At 35.7% G+C, this 12,990-nt stretch overlaps 1 protein-coding gene across 1 annotated transcript; it reads right to left on the minus strand.

Annotated features, from left to right (window-relative positions):
* Positions 1-20: 20 nt before the first annotated feature.
* Positions 21-3,186, minus strand: LOC135716026 (uncharacterized). Its single transcript, XM_065238889.1, has 4 exons — positions 3,125-3,186; positions 2,668-2,802; positions 157-256; positions 21-94 (listed from the first exon to the last, which is right to left on the minus strand). The coding sequence occupies exons 1-4, from the start codon at positions 3,143-3,145 to the stop codon at positions 21-23; spliced, it is 330 nt and encodes a 109-aa protein (XP_065094961.1). The 5' UTR covers positions 3,146-3,186.
* Positions 3,187-12,990: the final 9,804 nt, after the last annotated feature.

A 12,990-nucleotide genomic window follows, 5' to 3' on the forward strand; every position in this document is an offset into this window, starting at 1 on the left:
GAATTTTTAACTTACTTTCATTATTTCAGCTGCTTGCCGACCTCTTCTATCTCCGTAAAGGTGCGCAAGATGCGCTCTTTGTAATCTCTGGCTGCTATGGAAAGATAATGATGGTCAAAAGAAGGTTGATTATGAATGAAATAGGTCGTAACTTACTATGGCCCGGCAGAGTCGAGTTGTCCAGTTTTTTGTAAAGGGCTTTACCGAGTCTAGAGATATTCTCTGTTAATGCCCTTAAATCTGCGATGCCCTTGTTCTTGAAATTTAATAAACCGAAGATGTAAGCGAAGCATATTCATTAGACTGATGCAAATTTTGACATTTTCGCTCCACAGTGCTCATACGGTTCCAAATCGGGTCCTGATTAGTCTCCCAAAATTTGAACTCATTTGCAAAAAAACTGACTTGGCACAAACCATTTGAAGTTTATATGGAAATTACTATGGGAAATCAAAACTTTTTGTTCATTGTCTTCTTACCTTTTTCCATATTGCACTGTTCAAAAATTCAAAAGCTATACTTATGGAAAATTTTCTCAGCTTCAACTTATCAGAATATAATTGTTGAGCCAAACGTCAAATAAAATAGTTATTAATTGTTTAACAGATTGATAATCTTATGGCATGATCAAGCAACTGTTTTGTGAGCACCACTGTATCTTGCAGTGTGACATAGTAGCCATGATTTTTGTGCTCTATTCCAAGCACCAGAAACATCAATGTTGCCTGCTGAACAGTTGATTGAGCATAATCGTAAGAAATTAGTGGCTTGAATTATTGATAACTTTTGATGCTTACATTATATTGAAAAGTGGTTAAGGACAAAGTTGTGGCTGAGAAAAATTTCTACGAGCTCAGTTATCATTTTTTAAAGCAGAGCGATATGGTAAATTGTTAGATGGATATGAACAAAACATTTGGTTTTCCTATAGTAATTTCCATATAAACTTCAAATGGTTTGTGCCAAGTCAGTTTCTTATCGAATGAGTTCAAATTTTGGGAGACTAATCAGGACCCGATTTGGAACCGTTTGAGCACTGTGGAGCGAAAATGTCAAAATTTGCATCAGTCTAATATTCATGTTTGTATACGGGACAAACAGTCCAAAATGCACCCTGGGACAAAATGCCCGATGGAGTTTTTCGTTTAAGTTACACAGCAATAACAAATTTTAATATCGATCAATGTTATCCATGCTGATGTAGGAAATATTGATTCAATGGCAAAAATCAAATACAATATTGCATTGATGGATGCATTTATTAATCGATTTTACTCTCGTTCTATAGTTTAAAAAAAATATTGGAAGTAGTGTGCTGTAGCTGCAGCTGTACAGAACGAGAGTAAAATCGATTGTTGCTTGTGGGTTATTCCGGTTTTCAACTGTACCGATTGTAATATTAAACAAAACAAAACAAAACATAACAAAACAACTAGTGGAATGACCTGAGTATTTGCATTATGAAATTCAATATTTTGTTTTGCTATGTAGCATTTTTGAACAAAAAGCTCAAGGATTTGGAATGGAAAAGGTATGAAAAACTGAATCGGGTGTTTTTCCACGGAGTACTTTTTGGCTTGTTTTATACCATTAATATGTCACCTTGCACAAATTAAAACACGTCAAAGGAAAAAAAATAAAATGCATGGAGCTATTCTTACGTACGTGTATAGTATTTGTCAATAATCATCTTCTGGATTCCTTTATTCTTTGGTTTCATATAAATATTATCATTTTACTATCAAATCTCCAGCTTCAAAGAATCTAGAAAGAAGGAAAAGCGGCAAAAACTCCACACTCTACATTCAGATAATCGAATTCATTAAAATTTTCTAAGGTTTTGGAAGTCAGTAATCTTTCAAGAGATTATTACACATTTAAGAAATCATTGACATTATATTTTTTAAACGAATTTAATTAAAAAAAATGTACAAATTCTGAATTAATTTTCAATTTTTAGATTTTTTTTTACAAATTTTTCAAACTGTATACTAAACGTTCAGTAACTGAGATGGACTTTTTGATTTTTGTACAAATTGTAGCTGACTGTAGCCGTTTTTTTTTTTAAATTCATTGTCAAAAACAAGTGGCGGGTTGACCAATTTCTGACATTGATCAGCATTTGGTCACCGTTAGTTATATGTTTTAATATTGAAAAAGTCCTCCTCCGTTAGCAAACGTTTAGCGTACCGTAATTTAAAAATGATCGGACTAGTGTGCATCCGTGAATAAAGGAGCAGTTTTGTTGGTATTGAGCTTATTTAAATATGAAAAGCTTTTGAGTGTGTTGATCTATTTCTTTTTAATTCTGTTATAATTGCTTAACTTTTGACAGATACGCATATTTCGTCTACTACTTACAGACTTCCTCAGTGCCAAGTACTAAACACCATTTAAAAATTCATTTTTAATCTACAACTTGTATATAAGTAATTAAAAGGAAATAAAGCAACACACTCAAAAGCTCTCGATAAAGGGATTCCGTTAAAAAGTTCGACAAAATTAAAAGTTTTATTTAAATGTTTTTAATCTTTACACGAAATTATCTGTGCATTTAATTTGTGCCTGGTGCCTGTGTTGTGTGTGTGTGTGGGTGTGTGTGTGTGTGTGTGTGTGTGTGTGTGTGTGTGTGTGTATGTGTGTGTGTATGTGGAGCAATAAATTTACCATTTTCCTGTGGTCAAAATAACGAAATGAATCGTGTTTGCCTCTTGCCCGTATTTTGCCTCGGCCACCGACATCTTTGAGATTTCTTATTTCCGTCTGTAGTTCACCTTGAATTCTAACGATTTCATTCAGTTTCTACGTGGCAAAAAAAAATGGAAAAAAATAATCAGGCACTAGAATTGAAACAACATTGATGCATGGAAAATTGTGTCCAGATTCACGCCAAGAATGAAGCCAAGTCCACCTATTGAACTATTGAACCGGTTACCTGTCGTACAAAGTAAACATATCTTGTGTATCTTGACTATACCGTAACACTTCTGTATCATCCAATTTTAGCAGTAAGTAATAAAACAGAAAGGTGGTCCAGTTTGAAAAATAAAGGATAATACCAACCACGAGCACCGATTATGATTGTGTTTTAATGGATAGTTAAAAAATGCAATGTTTCCGTTACCTCATTTAATTGCTCGTCCATTTTAGTTTAGCAACAGTTTAGTTTAGCTCGTAGGATTTCCGGAAGTATGATAACTATGTGAATAGAGTAGAAATAATTAGCAATAAATTATAATTATGTATTCCACCCATGCACATAACATATGTGGAACTCGATAATCAAGACCCCAATTCAGTGTTGTCAAGTGGTATAGAAAGACATCGATCTGTTAAATTGATTATACCAGCTGTAAAATGTGAAAGGCGATCAAGGGGGTAGTCAATTCTATTAAAATAATTATAGCGTGGTTTATAATTCTCTGTCTTCTTAGAACTTTTGAACTTATGTCTTGGTTTTTCCTTAACTATTTACGTCCTTTATTTATAACTATATAGCTAGCTCCTCACCTCGCGTCACACAGTTAACAAATATATAAACGTTTGCAATCAAAAAAGTATAAATTTTTCGCCAATTTTGTATGCAATGACCCGCCACCCAACGATTAAACCTGAAATGTCATTGTAAACCAGACGTATTGTTTTTCTGTACACTGAAACAAATCAGCATGTACCGTTTATTGGATCCATCTTATAACATAGCAATGTCAGCAGATTTATTCATTTTATGTGATGATTGATAGATTCCATTGGATTATCACTTAAAAACTATTACTGCGATATGGAATGATTTCTATCGTAATTTCACATACTTAGTACTTGATAATACTTTGCTTCGAGCGTGGTTAGCGATAAGTAAGATGTATATGAATATTGTCTGATATATTTCATGGTGAAGAACTGTTGATATGTCATGGGTGGGAACAGACATCTAGAAACTAATGGAAAATCTTATAAGTTTGCACTATGAGAAAATTCAGTAAAATATACCTGTTTTCATGATGAATATTGCTCACTAAAATATATATCTTATAAGATAATCATGTATATTTTATTGGAGTTGCTTTTACTGATTTTTGACGTTTGTTGATATGTCGCATGTAAATAGACATGTAGAAACTATTGGACTGTCATTTAACTTTGCAGTATAGGAAAACATGTATGTCTGATTGGAATAGCTTCCTTTGATTTTTGAGGTTTAGAGATTGTAAACAGATCTATCCCAATAATTAAATAGTCATATAGAAATGCCTTTTAAGAAATCCAACAGCAAGCATTTATTTTTGCATGTTTTTCTGGGATGAATATCGCTCCCAATAAAATACATCTTACATGATTGTTCTTTATAAATTATTGAAACAATTTTCAACGATGTTAACGTACACTCATTAAAATGATTAGTTGAACTGAATACTACTAACAACAATGATACTGTATTGAATAATCTTTGTTTGTTATTGTTTCATATAATAATTGGTTCCAGAAAAGAATGTATTGAGATTGAAAAAAAAAAAATGATTCTATTGTAATATTTACTTTGCTATGATTCTAATTGTAACCTTCTACACGGCTAATTCAGATTCCAGCCCTAAGTAGTACTCGAACTTCATGAGCCAGTTCTATCAAATCATATAATTTAGTCGTTGATTTATTGCACACAGGTGCATTAAGAAAGATTTGAACAAACCACACCACCGAAACGGAACATAAATTTGTCAGTGCTATTTGTCTTCACTCTAGCAAAACGAGCATAAAGTTGCACTACATTCCATGTCGGGAGAGCTGTTCTTACTTCATGCTATTTGAACGAGCTCAATCTTGAAGTCAGCCGTGGCCCAGTGGAATCGAGCACAGACATAGAAAGCATCACACCTCAACAGATCTTGATCGAATCCCAAATCAGCTACAATAAAAAAAGGCACAACTGTGAAAGCTCCCACTGCCTGATGTTTATTTTTTCGAATTTATTTTTAGAAATCAAATGAAGAAGTAAATTTCATGTTATTTTCACATAAACTTTACTTCGATTGATTTATATTATATTGTGGTGAAAAGTATAGCTTATGCTTATGGGTTTCAAATCCATTTCAGTTAATTATTATAATTTGATCGATTTTCATTTATCATATGACGATCATATAAAAGTTACCAAATTATCAGCATTGTAAATGTATCAGATATTCATATAGAATTTACCTGACACATTTTCAATCATATCATTTTCAATGGATTATCTTATAGCGCAAATTTATTAGACTTCCACATAACAGGAATATGTCAAATTCGTTCAGTGTAGCTATGGCAAAAAAGTGGGGAAACCCCACTCCAATACTTCTTCTAATCTTAAATCTTTTTGTATACTTAGAACCATTTTTTTTCGTTAAACTTTTTAAAATGTTTGGAACCAATTGCATCAACCTTCACGAATAGAAAATTGTTTGCATTGAACAAAAAATATTTTTATTTGTATTTAAACAAACAATGCCGGTTGAAATTATATTGCATGTTATTGTTTCGATAATACTTATTCAAATATATTCAAAATAAGATTCTTTTTATTTTAATAAGCCACTCTTCAACTGCAACTATTGTCACACTAGCGAATCAATCTTCGAAAAATCATCTTTCATTTCTCGCATCTACTTGTATCGTGCTTCATCTTTTTGCAGGAAATCTTCAAAATCGACATAAATCTTCCTTTTATCTACTCAGCGTGCGTGCAGCTAGCCACAGCAAAACACAAACTTTTCTGCATCGTAGATAGAGTCGCCCCCTCGAAAATAACAATATTCTTTTATTAAGCCACCAATAGTTAATTTTAATTAAGCATTTATTTGATATGTCCGTTCCCCTGGCCAGATTTCCGAAATTCTTGAGACTTGAGGTAAGTAAGTATGCTGCAGTTGCTAAATATAAACAGTTTTTTTTCCGTCGATCTTGTTTTCCGTACTGAGTACCAATGCTCCCGACGCCAGGAAGGCAGCTCCTACACCTGGACGCCTGGACCCAACCTATCGACCCATCAACTCATGAACCGTAGAGATTTTATGCCTCAGAAAGGTTTTTTTTTTTTAATTCAATTGTAATTATAACAATAAAGAAAACAAAACATTATTGAATCAATAAACATATTTTTATTTCTACTGCGTATATTTTCAGGCTTAATAAAATAAATATGATTGAATCAACAAGAAATCTCTTTTAAAAACAAACAGCTTACGTCAAAACCATGAAAGCTCTTGTAAATTCGAAAATATTTTTTTATGATCAATCCATCGGTTTTTAGAAACAAAGATACTGGATTGTTGAAATAATAATGATTTCTTTTTGCAGCCAAAACAAAATGAAATTCTTATTAATTTTACGTTAAATACTATTCCGTTTAAAATATTTTTTTTTCTGCGTGTACTACCCACCACAGTGTACTTAACAACCAATTGAAAATGTTTTGGAAAAGGAGTAGATCAATTATGATACACTAAAACCAACAATCAATACGAAACTAACGATTTTAAATTGGCTCACTACTTGACTAGCCTATTGGTCCCAAGTAAATCGATTAACGTACCCCATTCTAGTCGAAATTCTAGTACTATACAATGTTTGTTTTGATTCGCTATGATTGATTGATTGATTTATCTTTATTAGGGATTCTTTCAGCCTGGGGCTGGTTCGCATCCAATGTTCGCTATGAAAGTTTGACAGATAAAATGAGGGGTTCGTGGATTTTCCTATGTTTCGAGGGGTGCATCAATTAGCTTGTGACCGAAGAGAGTACTAGAGCTGAGCCAAAAAATTTAGCACGTTATTTCGGGACCTTATAGTCTTAGAGTTACCTCTATGGTTGATGAAAGAGGACACTAACCTTGAAAGTTTTTCTTCCGACAGTTTCATGTCAGTATTCATCTTTGGCCACTGAGGCAACACAAAAAAGGGGTCAACTTTTAAAAAGTTAATTTGCATGCAGTTCCACATATGTTATGTGACCCATCCCAACAAACAATTTTAGCTGTAGATTAGCTTATACAACCAAAAATTGGCTTATACAACTAATTTTTGCCTATATAAGCTAGTCTGTAGATTAAGTTGTTTGTTGGGATAAAATGAATGGAATTTATTTTATTAATTTCACTAGGGAAAAAAACACTACTTACACTGTGTACCACTATCACTTGACTGATAGCAGACAATAGGAGAGCTCACATAAAATAGCTTACATGCAGTCCAACAATAACAATGCCTACAGAAAGTACATTGTGCGTTTATAAAAAAGGGAGTTATCTCATCTGTGAGTGACCCGCATATCATTGTTCAGTAGGTATTAAAGGTATTAGTGATGTTTAACGCACGCACCCTAACTTAAAAATGTATGACATTAGATCTGTCAAAATGAGCTTGACAGCGATTTGTTATGTATTTTCCTCGGATTTTCACTAAAACGCCCTTACATATCGCACCAATACAACCGGACGTGAAAATGTTTAGTAATCTATAGATTCTGCTTGAGATCTCTATGGTGATAGCAAATAACCCAGAGGAGGACGTTCGTAAAAAGAGGCAGGTAGCACGATACATGCGAGTGCTTTTTGGCTGGTGCCGCTGCAACACTAATGTACTTTGCGGTTGCTATACATAAAATGTAGCGATGGGGTGACATTGTTTATTGATGCAAATATCTTGAATATACAGATAATGATTACTAGAACATGTTCCTTGAACTCCTTAAGTAAAGTGTAGGCAAAATTAAACCGTTGTTTTATTTAAATATTGCTGTAAAGTGAAGTGTCATAAATAGTAGCAAAACCACGTTATTAAAAATGTCCACAGGCAAACAAACACATTTTTATGTGAATGGACGAGGGTTACAGCCATTCATATGATGCAAATTATGATCACAACGAAGCGTACTCCTAATAGCTACGATAAATTTACATATCTATATTAAGATATTTTAACCAAATTTATATTTGGCCCAATGTCACCCCACATAAGGTTCCGCATTGATCCATTTTTAATTTAATTTTAGTGAAATGAGATATAAATTTCAATCTGCCATTTCCATGACAATCTAGCAATTGCTGTTGAATTGAGCAGTGCAGAAACTGAGACCAATAAAAAAGAAATATCCATTAAAGCTTCGTCTATCATGGATCATATCAAAAACAAGATTATACTGGGTAATACTGGGTAACAAAGGTTCTATTCACCTGCCCGGTGGATCAATGTGGGTTTTAACGGAGATAAATCGATTTAAAGGTTTGGCAGGCCCACCAGCTGCCTAATAGAGGATTTTGTATTAAATTATACTGGGAAATCCGGGTATTGAAATTTCGAGCATCTGAACACCCCTCTTTTTGCGATTAGAGCCATATTAACGGAGATAAATCGATTTAAAGGTTTGGCAGGCCCACCAGCTGCCCAATAGAGGATTTTGTATTATTTTATACTGGGAAATCCGGGTATTGAAATTTCGAGCATCTGAACACCCCTCTTTTTGCGATTAGAGCCATATTAACGGAGATAAATCGATTTAAAGGTTTGGCAGGCCCACCAGCTGCCCAATAGAGGATTTTGTATTATTTTATACTGGGAAATCCGGGTATTGAAATTTCGAGCATCTGAACACCCCTCTTTTTGCGATTAGAGCCATATTAACGGAGATAAATCGATTTAAAGGTTTGGTAGGCCCACCAGCTGCCCAATAGAGGATTTTGTATTATTTTATACTGGGAAATCCGGGTATTGAAATTTCGAGCATCTGAACACCCCTCTTTTTGCGATTAGAGCCATATTAACGGAGATAAATCGATTTAAAGGTTTGGCAGGCCCACCAGCTGCCTAATAGAGGATTTTGTATTAAATTATACTGGGAAATCCGGGTATTGAAATTTCGAGCATCTGAACACCCCTCTTTTTGCGATTAGAGCCATATTAACGGAGATAAATCGATTTAAAGGTTTGGCAGGCCCACCAGCTGCCCAATAGAGGATTTTGTATTATTTTATACTGGGAAATCCGGGTATTGAAATTTCGAGCATCTGAACACCGCTCTTTTTGCGATTAGAGCCATATTAACGGAGATAAATCGATTTAAAGGTTTGCCAGGCCCACCAGCTGCCTAATAGAGGATTTTGTATTATTTTATACTGGGAAATCCGGGTATTGAAATTTCGAGCATCTGAACACCCCTCTTTTTGCGATTAGAGCCATATTAACGGAGATAAATCGATTTAAAGGTTTGGTAGGCCCACCAGCTGCCCAATAGAGGATTTTGTATTATTTTATACTGGGAAATCCGGGTATTGAAATTTCGAGCATCTGAACACCCCTCTTTTTGCGATTAGAGCCATATTAACGGAGATAAATCGATTTAAAGGTTTGGTAGGCCCACCAGCTGCCTAATAGAGGATTTTGTATTATTTTATACTGGCAAATCCGGGTATTGAAATTTCGAGCATCTGAACACCGCTCTTTTTGCGATTAGAGCCATATTAACGGAGATAAATCGATTTAAAGGTTTGCCAGGCCCACCAGCTGCCTAATAGAGGATTTTGTATTATTTTATACTGGGAAATCCGGGTATTGAAATTTCGAGCATCTGAACACCCCTCTTTTTGCGATTAGAGCCATATTAACGGAGATAAATCGATTTAAAGGTTTGCCAGGCCCACCAGCTGCCTAATAGAGGATTTTGTATTATTTTATACTGGGAAATCCGGGTATTGAAATTTCGAGCATCTGAACACCCCTCTTTTTGCGATTAGAGCCATATTAACGGAGATAAATCGATTTAAAGGTTTGGTAGGCCCACCAGCTGCCCAATAGAGGATTTTGTATTATTTTATACTGGGAAATCCGGGTATTGAAATTTCGAGCATCTGAACACCCCTCTTTTTGCGATTAGAGCCATATTAACGGAGATAAATCGATTTAAAGGTTTGGCAGGCCCACCAGCTGCCTAATAGAGGATTTTGTATTATATTATACTGGGAAATCCGGGTATTGAAATTTCGAGCATCTGAACACCCCTCTTTTTGCGATTAGAGCCATATTAACGGAGATAAATCGATTTAAAGGTTTGGCAGGCCCACCAGCTGCCCAATAGAGGATTTTGTATTATTTTATACTGGGAAATCCGGGTATTGAAATTTCGAGCATCTGAACACCCCTCTTTTTGCGATTAGAGCCATATTAACGGAGATAAATCGATTTAAAGGTTTGGTAGGCCCACCAGCTGCCCAATAGAGGATTTTGTATTATTTTATACTGGGAAATCCGGGTATTGAAATTTCGAGCATCTGAACACCCCTCTTTTTGCGATTAGAGCCATATTAACGGAGATAAATCGATTTAAAGGTTTGGCAGGCCCACCAGCTGCCTAATAGAGGATTTTGTATTATATTATACTGGGAAATCCGGGTATTGAAATTTCGAGCATCTGAACACCCCTCTTTTTGCGATTAGAGCCATATTAACGGAGATAAATCGATTTAAAGGTTTGGCAGGCCCACCAGCTGCCCAATAGAGGATTTTGTATTATTTTATACTGGGAAATCCGGGTATTGAAATTTCGAGCATCTGAACACCCCTCTTTTTGCGATTAGAGCCATATTAACGGAGATAAATCGATTTAAAGGTTTGCCAGGCCCACCAGCTGCCTAATAGAGGATTTTGTATTATTTTATACTGGGAAATCCGGGTATTGAAATTTCGAGCATCTGAACACCCCTCTTTTTGCGATTAGAGCCATATTAACGGAGATAAATCGATTTAAAGGTTTGCCAGGCCCACCAGCTGCCTAATAGAGGATTTTGTATTATTTTATACTGGGAAATCCGGGTATTGAAATTTCGAGCATCTGAACACCCCTCTTTTTGCGATTAGAGCCATATTAACGGAGATAAATCGATTTAAAGGTTTGCCAGGCCCACCAGCTGCCTAATAGAGGATTTTGTATTATTTTATACTGGGAAATCCGGGTATTGAAATTTCGAGCATCTGAACACCCCTCTTTTTGCGATTAGAGCCATATTAACGGAGATAAATCGATTTAAAGGTTTGCCAGGCCCACCAGCTGCCTAATAGAGGATTTTGTATTATTTTATACTGGGAAATCCGGGTATTGAAATTTCGAGCATCTGAACACCCCTCTTTTTGCGATTAGAGCCATATTAACGGAGATAAATCGATTTAAAGGTTTGGTAGGCCCACCAGCTGCCCAATAGAGGATTTTGTATTATTTTATACTGGGAAATCCGGGTATTGAAATTTCGAGCATCTGAACACCCCTCTTTTTGCGATTAGAGCCATATTAACGGAGATAAATCGATTTAAAGGTTTGGTAGGCCCACCAGCTGCCTAATAGAGGATTTTGTATTATTTTATACTGGCAAATCCGGGTATTGAAATTTCGAGCATCTGAACACCGCTCTTTTTGCGATTAGAGCCATATTAACGGAGATAAATCGATTTAAAGGTTTGCCAGGCCCACCAGCTGCCTAATAGAGGATTTTGTATTATTTTATACTGGGAAATCCGGGTATTGAAATTTCGAGCATCTGAACACCCCTCTTTTTGCGATTAGAGCCATATTAACGGAGATAAATCGATTTAAAGGTTTGGTAGGCCCACCAGCTGCCCAATAGAGGATTTTGTATTATTTTATACTGGGAAATCCGGGTATTGAAATTTCGAGCATCTGAACACCCCTCTTTTTGCGATTAGAGCCATATTAACGGAGATAAATCGATTTAAAGGTTTGGTAGGCCCACCAGCTGCCCAATAGAGGATTTTGTATTATTTTATACTGGGAAATCCGGGTATTGAAATTTCGAGCATCTGAACACCCCTCTTTTTGCGATTAGAGCCATATTAACGGAGATAAATCGATTTAAAGGTTTGGTAGGCCCACCAGCTGCCTAATAGAGGATTTTGTATTATTTTATACTGGCAAATCCGGGTATTGAAATTTCGAGCATCTGAACACCGCTCTTTTTGCGATTAGAGCCATATTAACGGAGATAAATCGATTTAAAGGTTTGCCAGGCCCACCAGCTGCCTAATAGAGGATTTTGTATTATTTTATACTGGGAAATCCGGGTATTGAAATTTCGAGCATCTGAACACCCCTCTTTTTGCGATTAGAGCCATATTAACGGAGATAAATCGATTTAAAGGTTTGCCAGGCCCACCAGCTGCCTAATAGAGGATTTTGTATTATTTTATACTGGGAAATCCGGGTATTGAAATTTCGAGCATCTGAACACCCCTCTTTTTGCGATTAGAGCCATATTAACGGAGATAAATCGATTTAAAGGTTTGGTAGGCCCACCAGCTGCCCAATAGAGGATTTTGTATTATTTTATACTGGGAAATCCGGGTATTGAAATTTCGAGCATCTGAACACCCCTCTTTTTGCGATTAGAGCCATATTAACGGAGATAAATCGATTTAAAGGTTTGGCAGGCCCACCAGCTGCCTAATAGAGGATTTTGTATTATATTATACTGGGAAATCCGGGTATTGAAATTTCGAGCATCTGAACACCCCTCTTTTTGCGATTAGAGCCATATTAACGGAGATAAATCGATTTAAAGGTTTGCCAGGCCCACCAGCTGCCCAATAGAGGATTTTGTATTATTTTATACTGGGAAATCCGGGTATTGAAATTTCGAGCATCTGAACACCCCTCTTTTTGCGATTAGAGCCATATTAACGGAGATAAATCGATTTAAAGGTTTGGTAGGCCCACCAGCTGCCCAATAGAGGATTTTGTATTATATTATACTGGGAAATCCGGGTATTGAAATTTCGAGCATCTGAACACCCCTCTTTTTGCGATTAGAGCCATATTAACGGAGATAAATCGATTTAAAGGTTTGGCAGGCCCACCAGCTGCCTAATAGAGGATTTTGTATTATATTATACTGGGAAATCCGGGTATTGAAATTTCGAGCATCTGAACACCCCTCTTTTTGCGATTAGAGCCAT

The sequence above is a fragment of the Ochlerotatus camptorhynchus genome, unplaced genomic scaffold (assembly GCF_037179485.1).
Source record: "Ochlerotatus camptorhynchus isolate MF236.1 unplaced genomic scaffold, CSIRO-AGI_Acam_v1.1 ptg001072l, whole genome shotgun sequence".
NCBI lineage: Eukaryota > Metazoa > Arthropoda > Insecta > Diptera > Culicidae > Ochlerotatus > Ochlerotatus camptorhynchus.

What these genes read in the sequence shown, in the direction of transcription:
- LOC135716026 (XM_065238889.1), bottom strand. Translation starts at nt 3,145, where the DNA reads ATGGACGAGCAATTAAATGAG. An exon ending in TGGACGAGCAATTAAATGAG is followed by an intron (nt 2,803 to 3,124) that starts GTAACGGAAACA and finishes TTTGCCACGTAG; the next exon opens with AAACTGAATGAAATCGTTAG. An exon ending in CTCGACTCTGCCGGGCCATA is followed by an intron (nt 95 to 156) that starts GTAAGTTACGAC and finishes ATCTTTCCATAG; the next exon opens with CAGCCAGAGATTACAAAGAG.